The sequence below is a fragment of the Candoia aspera genome, unplaced genomic scaffold (genome assembly GCF_035149785.1).
Source record: "Candoia aspera isolate rCanAsp1 unplaced genomic scaffold, rCanAsp1.hap2 H2.scaffold_156, whole genome shotgun sequence".
Taxonomy (NCBI): domain Eukaryota; kingdom Metazoa; phylum Chordata; class Lepidosauria; order Squamata; family Boidae; genus Candoia; species Candoia aspera.
The window spans coordinates 1-15,229 of NW_026948408.1; the positions used below are offsets into that span (position 1 = coordinate 1).

A 15,229-nucleotide genomic window follows, 5' to 3' on the forward strand; every position below is an offset into this window, starting at 1 on the left:
TCAGCAATATTTGGGCCATCTTGTGATTGTGGCGAAAGGGCTGATTCTGCCTGACTTCGGGGGGGCTGAATGACCTTGCTGGGGGAAATGTTTTCCAAGAGCATTTTTCTCCTTGGGAAGAGGCAAACTAAAGAAATATTTTGGTAAAGAACCCACAAAGGGGTGTGTGTGTCTGTGTGTGTGTGTTGTATAAAAGCCACTGGCTACTTCTCCAGGTAGGAATGTGGAGTTAAACTTTCCTAGGGTGAAGGCGCTTCAGGAGACAAAGGCTCATGAGAACTCTTTGCGATCCTGGCTCTCTCGCATCATTTACATTGCGTTATCTGTTTTTGTTGCTGCTGCTGCAGCAGTGGCTAAACCAAACCTGGGTAAATTACCAAAATTGGGTAAAAGTGGTTTTTCTTCGAGTAACGGCACACAAGCCCATTACCCAGTCCCAACGGGGACGTTTAAATTGACTTGAAGTGTTTTACCTACATTGGGTAAAGGGGGCTTTCTCATCAGCGGTTTTCGGTGGTGAGGGGGAAAGTTTGGGCAGCCCCAGGCTAAACAGTTGGAAGAAGATTTGGTTGCTGGACTTGCTTATTTCATAGGGCTGGTCAGTGATGGATGACCTGGGGGGGGGAGCAAACTCCTCCCCGGGGGTGTGGGCTACAGAGTGTGTGTGAAAGGTGACAGGTCCCCTGTGCAACCACCGAGTCACGCCTGACCCTTTGGGGGGACGCCGCTCTCATGGCGTTTTCTTGGCAGACTATAGCGGGGTGGTTTGCCATGGCCTTCCCCAGTTGGTTGCCGTAAAATGAAGGGATAACTTCTTTCTTAGATGCCTTTGGAAAAACTGAGCATTTTTTTTTAAAAGAAGAGCTTTTTGTCATGCTGGCAAAGGTGGACCTTCCACGTGCAAAGCAAATCTACTTTTCATTTCCAGATGTGAGAACTTGCCCTAAAGCATGCTGATAGCAAGACATACCCCCAGGTCTGCCTTGTTGGCTGGGGAATTCTGGGAGTTGAAGTCCACACATCTTAAGGTCGAGAAACATTGCTCTAATGCGTCTCTCTCCCCCTGCCCCCCAAATCTCCAAGCTGCAGGAGAAGATTGGAGCACTAGTATATCATTGTTTCTAGGGGACTTTTGTATTTGGCCACGCATGTATGTGTCCCCCTCCCCCTCCAAATTCACTTTGGCTGTCGCACGTTTAAAATATGGAAGGATTGGCGGTCATCGCAACCAAAGCGGGCCTCGGCATGGGGAAACTGGTCATGCCCAGCCGTCATTGTGAGGGAAGGACCCACCGCCTGCTTCACAACATTTTGTTTCGTCACTGCACTGTGTTTGTTCCAGTCTGTGAGAATCGGTGCACCTGGAGAAATAAATCCAAATTCCTCCTGGAGTTCTCTTTGGCAAGACATATCGAAATGGTAGGAGTTGTGGTGCAAGGATTCCAGCAGCCGAACCGTTTTCAGTGGAGCCCCGATATAGCTCGGTGTGTGTTCGGGCGGAGCCTCTCCGGGACTTTTTCTCACAGCCTCCTGGTGCCCAGGAGGGGAGGCATCTCTCTTCGCTGATAACGGGGAAGGTTGCGGCTGTTGCTTGGATATTTTTCCGTCTGGGAACCGACACTTATACATGGGTGGCCCTCTGTTTGGGTTCCTGCCTTGGGCAGGGGGTTGGACTAGATCAACCTTTCTCAGCCTTGGCAACTTGAAGATGTGTGGACTTCAACTCCCAGAATTCCCCAGCCAGCATTAGCTGGCTGGGGAATTCTGGGAGTTGAAGTCCACACATCTTCAAGTTGCCAAGGCTGAGAAACACTGGGCTAGGTGCTTTCCAAGGTCCCTTCCAACTTCTCCTTTTTAGAGATCTTTAGAGACGTTATTCAGAAGCCCAGGGATGTTAAAGCGGTTCCATGACATGCAGTAAAAGTTCATTGCTCCCCCCTCAAAACATTTCCCAAAGATGAGCCTGGGATGGGCAGTCTCCGGCACCTGTCCTTTGAATACTCGTACTCTGGATGCAGTTATTTTTGGTGGGGAGAGAGGAGGATTCCTCTTTAGGTCCACTATTATTTGAATCAAATGATCACTGAAAGCCCTTCCACTGAGAATGTCAGAGACACTGAGCAGCTGTCTTGCTGCTAGGTCTTGTTTCGACATTAAGGTCCCCTCCCTTTCTTTTCCTGCCAATGCCAATGGAGTGAACCCCCCTCCTTGGCTTTGGGAAGACCCTGGTCTCCGTCTGAGGCCAGCCCCGCTTAGACTTCCCACCCGCTCTGCCCCTTGTCATCACTTCCATGTCTGAAATAGAGTAATTCAGGCCACCCTAACTTCATCAAAGCCAAAGGAAGTAGCACATGAAAAGAACTGGGGATGGAGAATCAAAAGATCCAGAAGAAATGCTGGTCCTCTCAGAAGGAGGCACTTGCATGTGACCTCACTTGTGTGCAAAACTGAGCTCCCCACCAGGGCTCCACAGCCAATTACGATAACAGAGAGTAACGTCTGCAAAGTTCTTTCATGTGACACGCACCAAGTAAACTGACTTAGTTTCCCCTACTCAGTGCCCTCCAGAAGTCTAGGACTGCAACTCCCATCACCCCCAGCCAGCCCAAACTCAAACGTTAAAAATCACAGCCATTCACAGGGTGAAAGTAGATATCTGCTGTTCCAGGCCATGAGAAGGCTGTGTTGACTTTGTCTTGGCTCCTGTCCTGCACATTCAGATGTGGCTGTTGGTGGGTCCATCCTGAATCAGGCTGATGTCACCGGGCTGGCTACTCCCTCCAGATTGTCCTCCTTGCTGGGCGTTCCCTGACTTTGTGGTTTACTCCTACTAGTAAAAGCAACACTTAACTAATTAGTGAATGAATACCTCCTTCGGTTAAATACATAGCAGTCTCATCACCAAGACACTGGTTGGATTTATTGTCTGCTTTTTTGTAAGTGGTAAATCTTACTCCGTGTTCCCGAAACTGAGTCTGGGGCTAACCTGATGGGGTGCATTTTAAAGCTGGATAATTCCTCTCAGCATGTGGGCCATGGAGTGTTGCGCAATGATCTCGCACTGGCCATAAACAGGGACAAACAGCACAGAAAGAATTTAGCAAACAAGGAAATGGCTCATCCTTTTGGGCTTCAGCGAGGCTGCTGCAGAAAAGTAGGAGATGGTTCATCCGCAAGCTTTGCCTTCCACCCCCATCACGGCTTGTTTACTGACAGGAAGATCTGCTTTTGCAGAGGAAATCTCCCTACTCCACATAAAGACAAAATTGCTCCAGAGCAGAGGTGGATCAGTCTGTCTACCCCAGAAGGGGACAGAATTGCCCCTTGCTTTAAATCACAAAGGAAATGGGCGCCGTTTTGCCTTCCTTGAGAAGGTGAATTGTCCTTGGATCGCCTATCTGTCCCTTGACCTCTGCTTTCCAGAAATATTTGTCTATGGCTTGGTGGTTCTGAACATCTGGTGGCCCCTTTTCATGTCCTCCACTAAAGGCCAGGAGACAGGATGGCCTGGGGGGGTCCTCTCCTCCTGGAAACCTCACAGCAATGTACTCCTGTTGGCACATCCCTGCTGGTTTCAGTTCTTCTTTTACACATTCCTCTCTCGAAAGGTGACCCCCACCGTTACAAAATAGATCAGTAAGAAGAGCTTCCAAGATTCCTGTTTCTAATCTTTCTCTTGCTGGGATGGTAGACCGGCTGGGCAAAGGAGGGAGTCCTCGTCTAATGAATCTCGGGTCATTTTCCTTCATTTCTGAATGCAACTATGAATTGGAAGTTCCCAGCCATGGGGGGGGGGGGCTTCCCTCTCTTTGTGCATCATGCAGAAGTTCAGTCTGGGGACCGGACTGAAGAAGGGCAGCGCCGTGGCTCCTGAAATCTGCGGAGCAGCAATTCCAGCATAATGGTGGAGTCATGATTCTCTGGGTTGCAAGTCTTTGCATTGCACTGGATAGTTGCAGCTGGAAAAATGTGTAAGATGTGGGGGGGCGACTGCACTGCAAACAGGGAGGGGAGGTTCCCTGTTGCTCTTCCAACAAAACCTGCTGGCAGGCAGCTAGCTTTCGCCACGCAGTTGAACTCGTCGGTCATGGCCGTTTTTTGAGCACACTTTTCCCAGGCCAGAAGAGTCCATTGACACCCCTTCCTGTATTGACCTTTGATCCTGCTGTTTGTGATTCCAGTTTTATCCAGCTTTTTGCCAGGTTGCTCAGACAGGTGGGCTGGGCCCGGACCCAGCAGGAAGCGCTTGCTTTACCAAGAGGGTTGCTAACTTCAATCCTGGACAGTTACACCTTCCAAATTAAAGCTTCCTAAAGGCCTCCCTGCCAGAACCCTGAAACTCCCTGTCTGGCCTGGGGGGCTCAGTCTCAGTCCCCGATCCAGCCCCCTCCTGGCTCTGTTGTGTTTGTGCTCAGGAGCTCCCTCTGCTTCGCGGGAGGGTGGGGTGGCAATGTGAAGAACAAATACGGCACAACAGCTGCAACCCAGCATGTTTGCTAGGACCTTGGGAACACAATATACAGGGTTTGTTTATTTGCTCAAGACGTTTACATCCCCAGGTGACAGAAAGCCAGGACTGATAAACCAGTTTGAAAAGAGGACCGAATTAGGAGTGGATCTTTTCAGCCAATGCGAAGTAGCTGAAATGGCTATTCTTTTACCACTGCTGCAGCTTTTAAAAAACGAGGTGCCCTCGCGTTGAACAGATCCCGGAAAGCATCGGTAAATTTCAGGCTTTACTGTAGCAGAAAATCAGGAGTCGGTAATGTCCCCTTTGATTAACTTTTTTTTTTTGTAAAGGCAGAAGGTTTTGTGAGCTGTAGCTCTCCATCTACAGGGCTTACTGTACTGTAATGTAGAATTCTCTCTAAAAACTCCAGGGTTAGTGAAAATTTCTCTGTGCCAGGTGGGAGGTGCAACTCTTTAGCAGTGTAGTAACATAACCCTGGTAAAATTAAACAGCTAAACTTCTTGTCTGTTGTGTTACCTCTGTGGATTAATGAATCTTATTGGTTAGGGCAGTGTTTCTTAACCTTAGCAACTGTAAGATGTGTGGACTTGCATTGCACTGGATAGTTGCAGCTGGAAAAATGTGCAAGATGTGGCTGGCTGGGGAGTTCTGGGAGTTGAAGTCCACACATCTTAAAGTTGCTAAAGTTGAGAAGTACTGGGTTATGCGTTTGTGCTCCTAATTTACAGGTAGTCCTTGACTTACAACCACCATTGGGACTGGAACTTCCATTGCTAAACAAGATGGTTGTTAAGTGAGTCTCGCCTGATTTTACCACCTTTTTTGCCACAGTCACTAAGTGAATCACCGTGGTTGATAAGCAAATCACCAGAGTCATTAAGCAAATCTGGCTTCCCCCATTGACTTTGCTTGTTGGAAGCTGGCTGGGAAGGTTGCAAATGGTGATTGCACACCCCAGAATGCTGCAACTGTCGTAAATGCGAGACGATCGTCAAGCACCTGAATTTTGATCATGTGACCACAGGGACCCTGCAACAGTCATAAGTGCGAGGACCGGTCGTAAGTCACTTTCCCCAGCACCGTCAAACTTCAAACAGTCACTAAATGAATGGTTGTAATTCAAGGACTTCCTGTATTGATCCCTCCCCCTCTTCTCTCCCTCCCCCTGCCCCCTTTTTTAGGTGTTGTTTTAATGCACAGAAATGGCCAGCGTTACACAGATATCCAAAGATGAGCTGGAGGAACTCAGGGAAGCTTTTGCCAAAGTTGGTAAGTGGTTCTGTGCTTCCAAGCGCCACAAATGGTGCATTTAGGTTGGACTGGTTCCCTAGAACGTCGGTTTTTGCAATCATTAACATTTCCTAAGGCCTTTCTTGCTTTTCACCAGCTACGCTTATATAAATTCTGATTTGGGTAAAGAAGTCATAATACTCACCTCCTTTGATTTCAGTATTTTGGGTGCGTTTGATAGATACCCTTCACTCACAAAAATTCTGCTCTTCAAGAGGGGTTAGCCCTGTTTGTTTTGTAAGGCCATCATGAGAGGGAAAGAATCATGATGCACACAATTCCTCTCGCACCCTCTGAGCGAACAGCTAGGCTGTTGCTCTTAGTTTGGCAGCTAAAGAGTAGATAATGTACCCCTCACACTTCCTGTCCCAAAATAGCCTTTATAAAAATGACTGCTATATTTCCTTGCTGTGCAAAAAGATACCTCTTTTCTCTCTGGGTTCATTCTGAAATTAGTCACAGAAACCTGAATGCATCCGCCTTGCAAATAATTCTGCAGAACGTAGCCAGCTCCAGGGCATTTTTAGTTGCCAGGCCCTGCTGAGCCTCTGCTAGTCATAGGTTCTTTGATGAGAAATAACATCCAAAAAGCCACCGCCAATTTTTAACTTGCTGCACAGTGACTGGCTGTTTGCAAGGCTCTTGGAAAGCATGCCAGTCATTTCTCATGTGGTGCCAACTTGCAAAAGAGAGAGGCTGCCTGACTCGAGTCTGCTGCTGGGTTGAAACAGGGGGAATCTTGTCCTGAAATGTTGGGTCCGTTTTTCCCAAGGGCCAAGGAGAGAACCTCATGCTTGCCAAGGCTAGAATCATCCCTGTTTTGGGGGCCCAGTTCAGATCTGACCCGTAACAAGGGTTAGAACCTCTGGCCTGATGCCCCTGGCTTTCGGGAAAACAGGATGTTGCAGCTTTGTAGTGCCCCCTTGTGGGTTTGCTGGACCCAGAGTGGAAAAAGCAAAACCCAACCTCTACCTGTGAGGAGTGTGCAAGGGCACTGAAAAACGAAAAAGAGAAGGTGGCTGCAGTCTGGTCAGCAGGGAACTGAGGTTGTAACGGATCCATCACCAGCATTTGTTGGGTGGTCTTATCTAAACCTGCTTTGCTGGCAGGGGGTTTCCTGTGGTATGTGAACCCAGCCTTGAAGATTGCACACCATGGTTTATGGCCATTTTCAGCTGCACTCCAGATGTGTGAATTCAACTCCCAGAATTCTCCACAGTGGCCATGTTGGCTGGGGAAGGAGACTGTCTGGGTTTGGGAATGCTAGTGTATGGCTTAGTAGCAGCTGACGTGTTATTGTCTGTCTAGACCAGTGTTTCTCAACCTCAGCAACTTTAAGATGCGTAGACTTCAACTCCCAGAATTCCCCAGCCAGCGTGGCCATTGATGAGAATTCTGGAAGTTGAAGTCCACGTATCTTAAAGTTGCTGAGGTTGAGAAACTCTGGTCTAGGGCCCGTGTTTTGTTTGATTTTTGTTGTCTGTAAGATTATTTTAGTCTGGGCTGCCCAATTGGTTTGATATTTTACCTGTTTTTATGGATTTTCCCATTTTGAATATCGCCCAGAGTCCATTCGAGTTGGCTAATAAATTCAAATAAATAAATAAACTGGACCTGGTACCCACAGTTGACCAGGAAGTGGCCAAAGGCCTCAAGTGACTTTGGATGGTGGGCTTGTGGGACGGAACTGAAGGCAGGACGGGGGTCTTCAGATCAGACCCCTGTATTGCTCCTGTCCTCATTTTACCATCTCCTCTTTTTCTTTCGCCTGGAAGATCTCAACAGCAATGGATTTATCTGTGATTACGAGCTGCACGAACTCTTCAAGGAAGCCAACCTCCCCCTCCCGGGATACAAAGTCAGGGAGATCATTCAGAAACTCATGATTGATGGGGACAAGAACAAAGATGGGAAGATCAGCTTCGAAGAGTTTGTTTACGTAAGGCTGGAACCATTCTGAAGTTACTCCTCTGATCCCCCAAACCCCGAGCACTGGCTTTTCCTGGGAGACCGTCCAGTTTTCGTGTCTTCAGCCCTTAATCTGTGGATTTCTTCATCCTATTATTATACTACCCAATTACAGCAATTTTCTGGGCAGAGCATGAAACAGTTAAAATGTATAAAGCAATAAAACCACACTGAAAGCAGCAGAGCAGGGAAAACAGAGCCAGCAATTGGGGGCTCCTCAGAATTAACATTATGCTGGGTTAATGCAGATCCTTCCCTCTAAGAAGTTTCTCTCTGGGCTGTTGTTTCTTCAGGCACACTGCAGCTGTTCCCGAGACCCACGGCTGAAACCGAAGGGGGTCTTGGAAGAGTCTTCAGGGTTGGTGTGGGTCTCTCCTGCTGCCCGGTTCCCCCCTCACTTCACTCCCAGAAATTCTTCTGGGTTGTATCCCAAGATGAGACTAGATCCTAGCGAGTTAGACTTTGGCATCTGTGAAGCAACACAAAAGCCTTCTTGGGGTCTAGCCCAACCCTCCACAGCCTTGCGCCCTCCAGATGCCTCCACAAGTCCCTCAGGGCCTTGAGGTAACGGTGCACATTTACGCTTGCAGATCTTCCAAGAAGTGAAAAGCAGTGACATTGCTAAGACCTTCAGGAAGGCCATCAACCGGAAGGAGGGCATCTGTGCCATTGGGGGCACTTCGGAGCTCTCCAGCGAAGGCACCCAACATTCCTACTCAGGTACTGCCTGGGAGGTTCAGCTCACCTCACCTCCTTGGCAAGCAGTGTCACTGGACAAGGCCCTTCTCTGCAGTGTCAACATCTGCCCTGAATTTTTCACAGCCACCCTAATACATTCCGTAGACCACACCACGCGGATACCTTTTCTTTTGTTGCCAAAGTCCCAACAGTTAAACCTCTTCCAGTTCGTTTTTCTTGTCCACCTTCCTTGGCAGACCTAAGCTCCACTATTAGGATATTAATGGTTCTTGAGCGACCTAAAGCAGGGAGAAAGTCTGTCTCAGGACTTTTCTAATAATTGATGCAGCATCGACCGAGGCTTCCGCAAGGGGAGAGGGGGCAGAAAAGGGCAAGATGGTGGACATGGCCTTGCAACGCAGGCCCCACCCCTTCAGCATCAGCAGCCTTACAACAAGGGGGGAACTTGCATTGTGTGTTGTGTCTGCTATCTTGCCCTTGGGACCCATTGCCCCCCCACCTACCCCCCAGGTGCCCCTGGGCTTTGAGCTGCAGCGTGGTGGGATTTTCACTGGTGTCCCTTGAGTGTTAATCTCAGAGCCTCTCTCTGCTTCAGAGGAAGAGAAATACGCCTTTGTGAACTGGATCAACAAAGCTTTGGAGAACGACCCGGACTGTAAGCACGTCGTTCCCATGAATCCCAACACGGATGACCTCTTCAAGGCTGTTGGGGATGGGATTGTGTTGTGGTAAGGCTTCTGCCCTGGGACGGTGTGCATGGCGGGAGGTGCGCAGGGGAACCGCCCATGAATCAGCTGAAGCTGAAGCGGGAGGCGGTTTCCGATGCTCTCTGAAGCCACCGATTTCAGGGTGGGTGTTTATTTTCCTTCTCGCTTCCCTTCAGTAAAATGATCAACCTCTCTGTTCCTGACACAATTGATGAACGAGCCATCAACAAGAAGAAACTCACCCCATTCATAATTCAGGTGGGGAGCCACTGTGTTCCAGGTTTTTCCCTCCCTCCCTCGCCTGCCCCCCACCCCACGGCTTAAATAATACTGGATTTGTTCATTATCCAAGGGAGATGGGTTTTGTTTGCCTTTAATTATTAAAAGGGGCTTTTGTACTGCCTCTTTGTTGGGCATTGAAAGCAGAAGCCTTTCCGACAAAAGAGATGCTGCCAAGGAAATATTAATCGCGATTGAAGAGGAGGACTAACTAAGGCTGGGTTTGGCACTTATTGACGTGGAGACTCTACCTGGCCAGTTTTTCAGTTAGATCCCTTTCTCTCTTTTCCCTTCCGTCTTCCCTTCTCTTCCCCTTCCCTCCTCCCTTTTTCCTTTTTCCTCTTCTATCTTTCCTTTTTTCCTTTTTCTCTCTTCCTTTCTTGATCAGTCACCAAAGTCTCAAGCCTTACCTTTCTCCCGCAGAGTGAGAAAGCTGCAGGTTTCCATGTTGGTTACAACGTGCTATCACTGTGTTCAAGGTTTGCAACACGGAATCTTAAATATTATGGTTCAGCAAAGCATTCGTTGGATGCCGCTCGTGGGGGAGGAGCAGGTTCACGGCCATTTTAGGCATTGCCATGAGCTGATCCGAATCTCATTTCCAAAAGGTTCTGGGGCTGCAGAGCCTCAAGACTCCATACGACATCCTTCTAAATGGCTCCTTCATTTGCAGGAAAATCTGAATTTGGCTCTGAATTCTGCTTCCGCCATCGGCTGCCACGTGGTCAATATTGGAGCAGAGGATTTAAGGGAAGGGAAGCCCCACTTGGTCCTTGGCCTGCTGTGGCAGATTATCAAGATTGGCTTGTTTGCAGACATAGAGCTCAGCAAAAATGAAGGTATGCTAAAATAAAATTCAGTCTATGACTGAAATAAAATTGATTGATTGACAGCAAAAATGAAGGCAAGAGAGCCCCATCCAGGCAGGGGATGAAACTCTGCTGGGAGGTAGCTTGTGCAAATGGCTGTGTAACGGTGCCAGTTTCCACTGTTCATTGCAGAGGGCCCTGAATGGGTGGGAGGATGGTTACATTAGCCTTTGGCAGGGAAGACTTCAAGGGGGAGATAAAAATGCAACAGGATGGTAAGAGAGTTGTGCTTAATACTTACTTATCTAAGCACTGTGCAAGGAATGGGATATGCCAGCAGAATGTCCAAACCAGTGCTTTTCCACACTTGGCAACTTGAAGTCCACTTTTAAGAGGTGTGGACTTCAACCCCCAGAATTCCCCAGCCAGCACGGGGAATTCTGGGAGCTGAAGTCCACACCTCTTCAAATTGCCAAGTTTGAAAAGCACTGATCTAAACAGATGTCTGTCTATCAGTTAAACCAAAGTGTTTCCTAAACTTGTTAATTCAGAATTGCATCCCGCTTCTTTCTAGGTAAGGATAGGATTGCAAACTTTGTTTTCTAAAGGCCAAGTTTTTGGCAAGAGAAGTTTGCTCCCTCCCTCTTAGAATACTGAAGTAGATGCTCTCTCTCTTGGCCAAATCCAATAAATTGGCTTATGCTTCTCATAAGTTAAATCCTTTATATAACTTTATTTTGGTTTCATAATCCAGCATAATCAAAAAGGAAAAACATCTGTCAAAGACAAGCCATTAATTGGCTTCCTTTGTAAATAAAGTTAGAGATCAAATCTAAGGATTAAGATTTAGCGGAGGCCATTTTTATAAACCACTGAGTGTTAAGTTGGTTTCTCCGAATGTCTTTGGGAGCCAGCATGGTGCTGTGGTCAAGGGGTTGGACCAGGACCGGGGAGACCCAGGTCCAAATCCACCCTTAGCCCTGTAGATTCATGGGGTGACTTTGGACCAGTTACCATCTCAGCCCAGCCTCCTCACAGGCTTGCAGTTGTGGGGATCAAATGAAGGGAGTTCTCCATGGAAGCCTCCATGAGCTCCTGGCGGAAGCGAGGGCTTACATCTAATGGAGAGATAAGTGAAATATGTTCATCGGGGAGGGTGGAACCATGAATTGGAGGCCTCCGGTGAGACTTCTCTCTATCCCTGCATTGATTTGCTTTTCAGCTTTGGCTGCCTTGTTGCGTGATGGAGAGACCTTGGAGGACCTGATGAAGTTGTCCCCAGAAGAGCTTCTCCTGCGGTGGGCCAACTTCCACCTGGAGAATGCTGGGTGGCACAAGATCAACAACTTCAGCTCCGAGATAAAGGTATTGGGGGTCTTGGTGGGGGTAGGCCAAGCAGGTCTTCCCTTTGGGGAGGGTAGCTCTGGAGTTGGATGGTCTTCCAGGGAGCCTCTGCCTTGGATGTGTTTTCACTGGTCTGGATTAAGTGAGTTGGACAGACTGGGGTAACAGCAGCCACCGCCTCTGCTGGAGCCCAGGTGGAACAAATGTTGCTCCCCTCTCATCCCTCTTCCGGGTAGCTGGGACCGTGGTCAAGACTTCCCAACAGGAGGCTGGTCCTACCTCCTCCTGAGGTGTCACCTGCTTATTTAAGATGCTGCTGCTCTGCTGGCTCTCTGCAGCATTTCCCAGGACACGGGTGCTCCGGGCAGGGCGCTGTGCATCTGGGACAGAGGCTGTTGCTGGAACTGGGGCGGGACGGGGGACATGCTACGGTCTGCTTCCTCTGCCAGCTGGAATTGACCGTGCCATCTTCCTCTGGCAAGTGCAGCCCATTGCCCCATCCAACAGGGCAGTTACGTTGCCAACATGGGGATTGGTGGTAAGGATTAGTGGTAAGCAGCGCCCCCAAGGTGTGGATCTAGCAGGGGCTGAGGTGTGAAAACCTTGGTCCATTCCTTGCTTACGGAAGCGTCAGAAGGTTGGCACGTCCTGCCTCGGCCTTCTTGGTCCAAATGATTGTCCATCTAACGTTCTTAATTACTTTCTCTCCCACGCTGTCCGGACTTCCTTTCACTCTCTCTCCTTTGTTTTTTCCCCTCTTGATTTTACAAGCTTTCCGACTTCCATAACTCTGTTAAGGTACAGGAACCATTTCTACTTCCGGTTAACATGCTTTGTCGCGTGGGGTCGATTTGTAGCGTGGGACTGAAGAAGCCCAGCTGCCTCTCATGCGTTTGTTCTGATTCTTCCTTCGCCAGGACTCCAGAGCTTACTACCATCTCCTCAACCAAATTGCCCCCAAAGGGCAGAAGGAAGGAGAGCCCCAGATCGATATCAATATGTCAGGCTTCAGCGTGAGTATGGGCGCCAGTGGCCTCCAGGAAGCTTGGAATCCCAGGTCCCCAAAGGGTCTGCCTTTCAACTAATATTTGAAAGAAGCTGTATTTCCCGCCCGATACTTTCTGTGGCCCAACTTTTGCAGTTATTGCAAGATCCTTCCCAAGTTACGTCGATTGTCTTCTGGGTTCAAGCGTTCCCTCTACCGTGCAGCACCTAGGAACATTTAATCAGGGTTAAAACCATGGCTGCTTTTCACTGTCAAATCCATTTAATTGTTTATTTGAGGGGGAGGGGGGGGGGGGGGCCTTGTAGAAGGAGAGCCATGCTAATCCATGGTAGCTGTCAAGGGTTTCTCCAGGGGGGGGGGGGGGGGGGGGGGGGGGGGGAGGGGGGGGGGGGGGGGGGGGGGGGGGGGGTTGGGGGGGGGGGGGGGGGGGGGGGGGGGGGGGGGGGGGGGGGAGGGCTGATCAAGGAGCCAAGGAAGGAGCACCCCAAGGGGGGAGGCATCAAAAAGGTCAAATGGCGGCCTCCGTCGCACGATCGCGGCTGCCATCTTGACCTCCTTGACATCCCTGTGGACCCTGCCGTCTTCCAGATCTCGGAAACCGCACCTGAAAAGAGGTGCTCCTGAGGCGGTGGCCTCGTCTAATCCATGTTAGGAAGTACACCCTGGGCCGTTCCTTCCCCCGCAGGAGAAAGACGACCTCAAGAGGGCCGAGTGCATGCTCCAGCAAGCAGATCGACTGGGCTGTCGGCAGTTTGTTACCCCAACAGATGTTGTAAGCGGGAACCCCAAGCTGAATTTGGCCTTTGTGGCCAACTTGTTCAACAAGTACCCAGCCCTCACCAAACCAGAAAACCAAGACATTGACTGGACACTGCTGGAAGGTGAGAACCCTCTCCTCCAGTGTGATTAATGGGAGGGCGGGAGGGAGATGTTTCTGGGAAAGCCTGCAGTCAGCCCTTCCCTTCCTTGCCCCTGAAGTCCTCTGCCAGCTGGGACACCAAGCGTTCCACCTTCAACACTTCTGGAGGACGCTGGTTCACCAAAGCCTTCAGTGGCCCTTCCTCCAGACTTCCTCCCTCTGAGGCCGTGTAGCCATGGGTGCCCTCGTCCCCAGAAGAAGCAGGGCCCAGTGGGAGAAGGCCTTTTTGGGAAGTCCATCTGGTGTGATCCTAGCTGCCTTTTAGTTGCTCTTTACATCTTCGTGCACCTGGAGATTTACTTTGCTCCTTTGTTGTTTGAGCGTTCTTAGGACGTTTGTTCCGGTTTTGTATCTGTCGTGTTGTCTGTGTAGAGGAGCAAAGGTAGATTTCTTAAATAAAGGAGGCTCTTTGCATCGCAGGTGAAACCCGTGAAGAACGGACGTTCCGCAACTGGATGAATTCTTTTGGTGTGAACCCCCACGTGAATCACCTCTACGCGTAAGCCTCACTTTCTTTCCTGAGGCCTCGTGGGGATGGCCAGGATCCATCAGTCGCGTCTTTTTTGAAACCTAAACCTGGCACATCTCAGTGAGTCAGTTTCTGCTCCCTGTTTCAGTGACCTGCAGGATGCCCTGGTGATTCTGCAGCTCTATGAAAAGATCAAGGTTCCCGTCGACTGGAACAAAGTCAACAGACCTCCGTACCCTAAACTTGGGGCCAATATGAAGAAGGTGCTGGTGCCTGTTTGTTTCTAATCTAGCCATTTCCAAAGTTCAGGGAACAAACTTCTAGCCCCTGTTTTTAACGTACTCCTGTGTGCTGTCTCAAACCTGAATCACGTCCCACCAGGTGCCCATCGCGCACTCGGCCACTGGGCAGAAAAGCTGAGGAAAGTGTTCTCATCCTGGAACGGTCTGACCCCGGGACACCCCAATCCAAAGGTTTTGGAAGTGGCCTGACTCTGTTTTGGAGTTGTAACACTTGGAATGGCAGAACATTTGCACACCTTCAAGGGTGTGACACAAGGGCGACTGTGTCCTACTGAAAGACCCCAAGAAGCTTCTGAGAAGCCCCCGGGGTCACCGTTTGAGAACCGCTACCTTGATTCATAGTTTTGGGGTCACAACATGCTTCTGTGCTGTGGTCTTCTTCTCCACCTGGACGGGCAGCCTCTTGGTGGCCAAGGAGCTTACTCATCAAGGGCTGAGGGCTCCGAAATGGGTGAAACCATATCGTAAGCAAGGCAGTCTACATTCTTGGAAGTTGTTAAGGGGACTTTCAATTATGATTCGCCTACTTTAGGGTGTATACTATTGTGTTTTGTGATTTTCATCTCAAAACGGCAGGAAAGCATGCCTGTCTTTTCCGCAGTGGCTCCAGGGGCCAACGAAAGCAGAAATTGGGACCCCGTGCAGGGCTGGGCCAAACTCCCACCTTGCATTCTGTGAAATAAGAGCCTCCCATCAGTGGCAAAGCCCTTGCTTTGCTTATAGAAAGGCCAGCTCTTGGGCATTTCCGGCTCAAGATTTCTAGCAAGGAGGGATGAAAAAGGAGACCACAAAGATATAGGCATGAGGCAGCTTCCTGGCCCAACCTAACATTTAACTGTGATCTTTCTCATTCTCAATGTCCTTCTCTCTCATCAAACAGCTAGAAAACTGCAACTACGCTGTTGATCTGGGAAAGCATCCAGCCAAGTTCTCCTTGGTTGGCATTGGCGGGCAGGATCTCAACGA

The 15,229-nt window shown here is 49.5% G+C and overlaps 1 protein-coding gene across 1 annotated transcript; it reads left to right on the top strand.

Annotated features, from left to right (window-relative positions):
* Positions 1 to 4,648: 4,648 nt before the first annotated feature.
* LOC134507259 (plastin-3-like) lies at positions 4,649 to 15,224 on the top strand (the record flags this gene model as incomplete). Its single annotated transcript, XM_063317770.1, has 13 exons — positions 4,649 to 4,722; positions 5,653 to 5,740; positions 7,537 to 7,700; positions 8,320 to 8,449; positions 9,024 to 9,156; positions 9,312 to 9,393; positions 10,088 to 10,253; positions 11,446 to 11,588; positions 12,485 to 12,580; positions 13,259 to 13,454; positions 13,913 to 13,991; positions 14,110 to 14,224; positions 15,144 to 15,224. Coding segments are annotated over exons 2-13 (1,452 nt in total), but the record flags the coding sequence as incomplete, so codon positions are not given.
* Between the last annotated feature and the right edge of the window lie 5 nt (positions 15,225 to 15,229).